This window comes from Hermetia illucens, chromosome 1 (assembly GCF_905115235.1).
Source record: "Hermetia illucens chromosome 1, iHerIll2.2.curated.20191125, whole genome shotgun sequence".
In the NCBI taxonomy this organism is placed as follows: Eukaryota; Metazoa; Arthropoda; class Insecta; order Diptera; family Stratiomyidae; genus Hermetia; species Hermetia illucens.
Window position 1 is genome coordinate 5,034,052 of NC_051849.1, and position 8,329 is coordinate 5,042,380.

The 8,329-nt window shown below is 47.1% G+C and overlaps 1 protein-coding gene across 1 annotated transcript; it reads left to right on the forward strand.

Annotated features, from left to right (window-relative positions):
* Positions 1–631: 631 nt before the first annotated feature.
* On the forward strand, positions 632–1,615 carry LOC119659812 (endocuticle structural glycoprotein SgAbd-2-like). Its single transcript, XM_038068098.1, has 3 exons — positions 632–758; positions 960–1,370; positions 1,435–1,615. Exons 1-3 carry the CDS (start codon positions 744–746, stop codon positions 1,516–1,518), a joined length of 510 nt encoding a protein of 169 aa, XP_037924026.1. The 5' UTR covers positions 632–743; the 3' UTR covers positions 1,519–1,615.
* Positions 1,616–8,329: the final 6,714 nt, after the last annotated feature.

Sequence of the window (8,329 nt, forward strand, 5' to 3'; positions counted from 1 at the left end):
AGAAGTCCTATTTTGGCACTATTTTTTTTTTCGTTTAAATTTGACAAAGTACCAACCCAAATTTTGGAGATGCTACCGAGTAGGTCTATCCATAAGTTTGTCAGTATCTTTTTTGAATTTTTATCTAATCACCTGAAGGTTTTTTGAAAGAGTACTCTCTAATAGATGTTTAGAGCTAAAGATTAGTCAAAGATTAGATATAGGTACACCTGATCAATATTCATTTTTGGCGCCTAAAACAAGGTGTAGCACTTCCCGAATTGACATTTAGAACCTCAAAATGGATGGACAGCGGTACCCTATACTGTATAATTCGTAAACCTCGTTAACAAGACTTCTCATAAAAACGCGGAAACCAGAACCAAATATGGTCTATTGAAGTTCTATTGTCTGGACCATCCCTAAATCGATTAAATAAATTTTATTCACAGTCAAGTATGACATGTTCACACACACAATTCTCGCTTTGTACGCAAATTGAGGGAGAAACAAGTTCGCCAGTTGGAGCATCAATCTTTTTTGTTTCTGAATGAGATGACGAACATCTTCCATTCGGAGCTAATTAAGTCAAATTTTTTGGGTTTTTATGGATCGACTGCCATAATATTATGTTGAAGCGTCGGTAGACGAGATGAAAAGTGGTATGACCACCGGCCCGAAATTTCGGGCATTTTGTTTGTATATAAGAAAAAGTAGTTTAGCCCAAAAGTCATCAGTTGTGGTCTAATCTTAATCCAAACAACATGTTCTCCAAATTGGTAACTAAAGTTTTGTGATTTTTTTAAGTCAATCTTTTAAATTTTTAAAACTTTGGATACTTCAAAATTTAGTATTTTTTAAAAATTTGAATTGTTCAAAATTTTTGGATATTGCTTACGATTTGTGGATAATTTAATGATACTGTGCTACCGGTGTTTTTGGTGCATTTCAAATTAATCAAGTGATGTTCCTTTTTGCAGCTCGTTGTCGCTTCATTCGTCGCTTTTGCGGCTAGTTTGCAAGCCCCCAACTCGGCTTTCTTGCCACCATTCAGCCAAATCCCAGTTGCCCGTCGTCAAATCCAATTCCTTCCACAACCAACCCTCCGTCCTTATGCCCCAGTCCCAACCCCAATTGCCTATCGTCAAACTGGTGAAGCTTCCGCCCGCATCTTGAAACAAGACTCCGACATCAGCCCAGACGGTTCATACCAATATGCTTATGAAACTGAAAACGGAATCTCTGCCCAAGAATCTGGAGTACCAAAATCCCTTGGAGGAAACCCACCAGAAATCGCTGAACAAGTTCAAGGAGCTTTCTCATACACCTCCCCTGAAGGTGAACATGTTGTTTTGCAATACGCCGCCAACGAAAATGGTTTCCAACCATCCGTAAGTTGTTTTTAATTATGAGTATGCATTTCCTCTATTAATAATGATTTTCTTGGGATTTCAGGGTAGCCACATCCCAACCCCACCACCAATCCCAGAAGCCATCGCCCGTTCCCTTCAATTCCTTCAAGCTAATGGCCGTCTCTAAACAGAGATTTGTCTAGTCACCTGAGATTAATTAGTTAGGAGCTATTATTAAGAGAACAACTTAAAAAAATGCAAAAATAAAAATGTCTTAGAACAAATAATAAAAATTTTTGTTTCTTTTTTTCTCACACTTTCTAAAAACACCACCAAACAGCACGAAAGCAAGGCGCCTCTTTTTCAGCTATCTTACTGAGGAAGCTACGCACATCAGATTCGCAATCACTAATAACCACTCGCGGTCTCTCCACACCCATCTCCGCGGGACCAACACTTAGGTATTACCTCGCGGGTTAGGTTTGCTCTTAACCACTCGTCCTTCTCCTTTTTTCGGCTTTCATCCTTCCTTGTTCCTTCAGCAACCCCCTGTATTTGCACGATTGGAGAGAAAACCATAAGCTAGTTCTCCTCGGATCCCAACATTTCCGTATCTAAGTTTCCCGGACCCACGTTCCTTCCTAACACTTGGTTTAGATTCCTCCTCTCCATTCCAAATCTTGGACAGTGCAGCTTCACATCCTCTGGATCCTCCGGTATGCCACCGCATCTAGAATAATTCGGAGAATCATCTAACCCAAAGCGGTGCAAATACTGCCTGTAGCAACCACTACTACCACCAGCAACTAGATAATGTGGTAGTTGGCCTCCCATGTTTCCGCTCAAGCCACGCCCTAATGTTGGGAATGAGCCTGTACGTCCACCGACCCATCGTTGATTCGTCCTTTCTGCATTGCCAGAGATCATGCAAATCTGACTTTGCCGCATTTCTACGCTCCGTGTGCTCTTCCATATATCCTGCATGGTACAGCATACTCACTTCTCTCGCCAGAATGTCGAGACGGATCATGCCTGCCACTATCAATGCTGCCTCATCTGATGTGGTTATAAAGCACCGCAAAACCCTCATTGATGCGACGGGTAAGTGGATGGATGACTGCTCACGGTTTCAACCTTGCGCTGGAAAAAACCAAAGTAGTCATCCTGACCAGAAGGAGAATCCCGACCCTGCGTCTCATATCAATCGGCGAGTTTGAGCGATTAAATAAATTGGTTTAATGCTCGACTCGAAGATGAGCTTCTTCGAGCAAATCAAAGCAGCAGCGGACAGGGCTGCAGCTAGAGTTGCGGCCTTGAGTCGGCTAATAGCGAATGTCGGGGGCCCTATATCAACTAGCAGACGTCTCCTCATAGGAGCAACGCAGTCCGTTCTTCTCTATGGTGCGGAGGTATGGGCTGATGCCCTTAACAACGAGGTGTATCGTAAACGCCTCGCTCAAGTGCTGAGGCGGGGAGCTTTGCGAACCGGCTGTGATGGTGATTGCCCGTTGCCCTCCTTGGCAAGGAGCGCAAAGTCGGCTAGCAAACCGAAACTGAAAGAAAATAAGAACGATGGTTGGACTAAGGTCGTGAATAAAAAAAGAAATAAGAAACCAAAGATGCGAATTCGTCCGGAGGCAATTGTAATCTCCAGCAGAGGACAACTAACATATGCGGAGATACTGAAGAAGGTGAAATCTGACCCCGAGCTAAAAGACCTAGGCGGAAGTGTCAGTAAAATCCGGAGGACCCAGAAAGGTGATCTCATGTTTGAGCTGAAAAAATCCAGCGTGGGTAAAACTGACGACTTTCGTAACCAAGTTTTAAACTCACTTGGGGAGAATGTCGCGGTTCGCTCCCAAAAGCATGAGATCTATATTCAGTGCAAGGATCTCGATGAGGTAACATCCAGAGAAGAGATCTGCACTGCCTTGAAGGAACAATTCAAGTTGGAGGATTTCAGGGAAGAATCCATCGTGAGCCTAAGAAAGGCTTATGGCGGTACTCGAACGGCCACAATGCGACTGCCAGTGGAGTCAGCGCAGAAGTTGTTGGCCGTGGGGAAGGTTCGGATTGGATGGGTTGTTTGCCGACGAAGGGAACAGATCTCCTTAAAAAGGTGCTTCAAATGCCTAATGTTTGGACACTTCGCGAAGGCATGCACTAGCGGCATCGATCGGTCCGATCGATGTCGAAGATGTGGGGAAAAAGGACATATTGCCAAGGAGTGCAATAGAGACCCCAAATGCATTTTGTGCGAAGAAAAGGAGAGAAGGGATAACCGGCATATTGCCGGAAGTGGGAAATGCCCAGAATTTATGAAGGCGTTAACTGCAGTGAAAAAATGAGGGTAATACAAATAAACCTTAATCATTGCAGGGTCGCACAAGATTTGCTTGCGCAGACCACTTACGAATCCGCAATGGAGATTGCTATCATTAGTGAACCGTACAGAAATCTTGTCGGTCGTCAAGCCATACAATATAGCATGGGTCAGGCGGCTAGAGGCTTTGTGTGGGCAAAAATAAGCGGTATATTCATATATAGCTGTTACGCCCCACCGAGCCTCACACTGCCCGAGTTTGAAGAACTGTTAGACGATCTTGTTCACGATGCAAAGGGACGGAGTCCAAAGGTGATAGCCGGTGACTTTAATGTGTGGGCTATCGAGTGGGGCAGCAAAGAGACTAACGCAAGGGGGCGGTACTTATTAGAAGCATTCGCCCAGTTGGATGTGGTTCTGGCCAACGAAGGCGATATAAACACTTATCGGAAAAGGGGAACTGGGTCAATTGTAGATCTGACTTTTATCAGCCCTGCGTTAGCACGTGACATGTCCTGGCAAGTTAGTGAGGACTTCACGTACAGCGACCACCAGGCAATCACCTTTGAACTAAGGATGCAGCCACAAGGCAGGAGACCCGCACCCCGGAAGCCGAAATCCAGAGGAACACCAGGATGGTCTGCCAAAGCGATGGATGAGCAGACATTCATGGAGTTGTGGCTAGACTTGCCTAGCAAAGCAGGCACCTCCACGGATAGAGCTCTCCATGTCACACAGAGCATCTCTAAAGCATGTGACGCGTCGATGCCTAGGAGATGTTCATTCCCCACTAGAAGACCCAATTATTGGTGGAATAGTGAACTTGCCAATCTTCGATCGATTTGCCACAGAGCCAGACGAACGGCTCAGAGAGCAATAGGTAGGATCGATCAGGAGCAAAAGGAGCATGCCTATAGGGAAGCTCGCAAGAACCTCAAGCTCGCCATCCAGCGGAGTAAGAGGGAATGTTTTAAGGGGCTTTGTTCGGAAGCGGACATAAATCCGTGGGGTAGCGCCTATAAAATCGTGACAGGACGATTCAGAGGCCGATCGTCTCCGCAGATCACGTTCCCTATGCTCTTGTTGAAAATAATCCAGGGGTTATTTCCCCAGCAAGAGGGGGGACACCTTCCAGCGCCCCCTGAATGTGACGCCGATTCCACCAGTCACCAGGGACAAGCTACTAGAGATCTGCAGTCGAAAAGGCGACAGTTAAGCCCCGGGTCTTGACGGCATACCGAATAAGGCTCTCAAACTTGCTGTCAAAAGTAGACCGGATATGTTCGCGGAGCTGTTTGAAACGTGCATGTTCGAGGGTATTTTTCCTGCACCATGGAAGCGGCAGAAGCTGGTACTGTTGCCTAAGGCTGGCAAACCTCCACGGGAACCGTCCTCCTATAGACCCATATGTTTTCTAAACACTATGGGGAAAATGTTGGAGCGGGCCATTTATAATAGTTTGCTTCCAGTCGTCGAGAGCCAAGGGGGCCTTTCAAATAGGCAGTATGGGTTCCGGAAAGCCAAATCAACCATCGATGCCATCAAAATGGTTACTGGCTTGGCCGAAAATGCAATTCACGGAAGGGGTTGTACCAGCAAATATTGCGTGGTGGTGACCCTAGATGTGAGGAATGCATTTAACTCGGCCAATTGGAACCTTATACGAAAGTCTCTGGCGACGATTGGTGTTCCCACCTACCTCGCCGCTATTATCGATAGCTACTTGAAAGAGCGGACACTCTGGTATGATATCGATGACGGATCCAAAGAGTACGTTGTCTCCGCGGGTGTTCCCCAGGGCTCTGTACTGGGCCCACTACTGTGGAACATCATGTATAATGATGTGCTCAACCTTCCGGTTCCGGAGGAGGCTACGGTGGTGGGTTACGTCGATGATATAGCACTGGTTGTAGTTGCAAAGCATCTCGAGGATGCTGAGTTGTACTCAAGCGAAGCAATCAGTGTTATTAAGGCTTGGTTAGAGAGTGCTGGACTGCCAATCGCGGAGGAAAAGACGGAAGCGGTCCTCATCACTAAGCACCGCAAAAGAAATTACGCCTGCATTAGAATCGGGAATCGTATCATCACTTCCAAGCCGGCCATCAAATACTTGGGGGTGATGATAGACGGAGGACTTAATTTTAAGCAGCACATAGAGCATACTTGTAAACGAGCATCCACCACGAGTATTTCTCTGGCAAGGATGATGCTGAACGTAGAAGGCCCGCGGCATACTTGCAGGCTGCTCATAGCCAGGGTGGTGAGCTCTATCATGCTGTATGCAGTCCCAGTTTGGGGAAAAGCACTGCAGGTTTTAGGCAATGCACATAAAATGAGTGCGGTCTACAGAAGAACATCCCTAAGGGTGTGTTCTGCCTTCAGGACCGTCTCAGACGATGCAGCGTTCGTCATCTCGGGAATGATGCCGATTGACATCCTGGCAACCGAAATGATGAACATTTATAACACCAGGTCCATCTCTCCCTTATCGCAGGTGAAAAAAGCCGAAAAGGAGAGATCCATAAGCAGGTGGCAACAGCGATGGGACCAGTCAGAAAAGGGTCGTTGGACTTACAGGTTGATCCCTTCCATCGGGGAGTGGCTGGAGAGAAAGCATGGGGAGATCAATTATAATCTCACCCAGTTTCTCACCGGCCATGGAGGATACCGTCAATGCCTGTACAGGTTTACATTGGACACCTCGCCTAATTGTCCAAACTGCGGGGTCCCAGAGGACCTGACGCACGTTTTCTTCCAGTGTCCTAGGTTCGTGGAAGAAAGGAGGAACCTGGAGGAAACTCTAGGTGAAGTGCTATCACCGGAAAATTTTGTCCGAAGAATGGTAGCCTGTCAGGAAGACTGGGATGCGATCAATTCCATGATCGCTGTAATCCAGGAAAAACTGCGAAAAACAAGAAGTGAGGAAGACGCGGCTACGAACCCCGCGGGTAGACGGAAGGAGCTGAAGTAAGCTAACTCCGCCCCGTGATGTAATACCTAAAGGTGGTCCCACGGGGTAGGGGGGGAGTCGGGGGTGGTTTTAGTGGGTAAAAATCCCACACTCTGGCGTGCCCAGGCCAGAGTCTTTTGAAGATTTCCACCTCCTCAAAAAAAAAAAAAAAAAAAGGAGCGCAAAGCTATCACCGTAAGGGCGAAAACTTAACAGAAGTGGTTGCCCGTGAAGAACGTCAACGCACTGTTAGTGAGTGGCAACTTTCTTGGCAAAATGAGCCAAGGGGCAAGTGGACTGCGCGGCTCATCGACAAATTAGACCCATGGTTGAACAGAACACACGGTGAGATTGATGACTTCATTACCCAACTTCTAAGTGGGCATGGATGTTTTCAGTCTTACCTGCACAGGATTGGGAAGGCGCGATCTCCTGATTGTGTGTTCTGCAATGGAGTGGCGGATGACGCTGAACACACCTTTTTCTCTTGCGAGAGGTGGGACGGCCTCCGCCAGCAGCTTTATGCAGACACAGGGGAGCTCTCTCCAGACAATATTGTCAAAGAGATGCTGAAGAGCGCTGGCAGCTGGTATCGTATGGCGCATTATGTTCGGGCTCTTCTTATTACGAAGAAGATTGAACTCGACCGACACTAACAACAACTCCCTTCCTCCCCTCCCCTCCCGTTGGTGAAAGGAATTTCCTGACTTGAAGGCTCCCAAAGCCGGGAGAGCAGGAGGGCTAGCCCGTAGTAATGTGTCCAACGGTTCCAGGCTAGTTCTCTGATGACAGGGAGGTGTTTAGTTGGTAGTCCGCCAGCGTGCTGTTGCGGGAGTCCAACACTCTGTGCGTAAACGCATTCACCTAACCTACTCCCAAAAAAAACCCTCAAAGCCACCAACCGGTAAACCAAATTCACCTGCTTCCGTATCTGAGAGTTTGCAAGCGCACCACTCCGTCTAGTAGCAACCTCCAACCGTGTTTCTGCTACTAATATTCGGCAACATTTTGCAAGTGCCTCGGTGGCACTGGCTGCCATTTGGCATGCATATTCTAGATGTTCCCGAAAGCTCATTTTGGTGTCAATTATCTGCTCCAGGTATTTGATAGCCGGCATTGATACGACCATATATCCATTTCCACTTGCACAGTGTTATTTTTCCTGCGGTTGATTATTAAGATATCTGCCAGGGTCAGCCTAGCTCTCCTTAGCCAGGACTTACCGTCCTTATTGTATTCGTCGCGTAGAGCTTCACATCTTCTCGATGTTTCGCTGTAACAACCACAGCTAGGTCATCAGCAAAGCCGACAATCGTAGTCCCCTCTGGGACAGGAAAAGCAAACATCCCATTATATATGATATTCCACAACCGGGGACCAAGTACCGATCGCTGTGGTACCCCGTCTGTGACAATATACTTTTTGGGTCCTCATCCGTTCCGTACCAGAGAGTCTTCTCTGAGATGTGGTTTTTCACCGAATTCGCTAAATACCCGGGGGCACCTATGTCAGCCAACGCCCCTTTATAGTTGACTCTCTCCATCATCTTACTCACTGTATCCATCAGGCAGATAGGACGATACGATGCTGGGTTTCGAGGAGGCTTGCCAGATTTGGGAAGCAACACCAACTTCGGCTTTCTCCACTGGAGAAAGAAGGCATATTCCCTGCCTACTTTTAGGCACGCCTTGAAGTTATTGGCGAAAAGGCAGGGCCTTGTTTTTA

Bases quoted from the DNA above. Each gene is read 5' to 3' on its own strand.
- LOC119659812 (XM_038068098.1), top strand. The intron at 1,371-1,434 runs GTAAGTTGTTTT...TTGGGATTTCAG, and splicing joins AAAATGGTTTCCAACCATCC to GGTAGCCACATCCCAACCCC.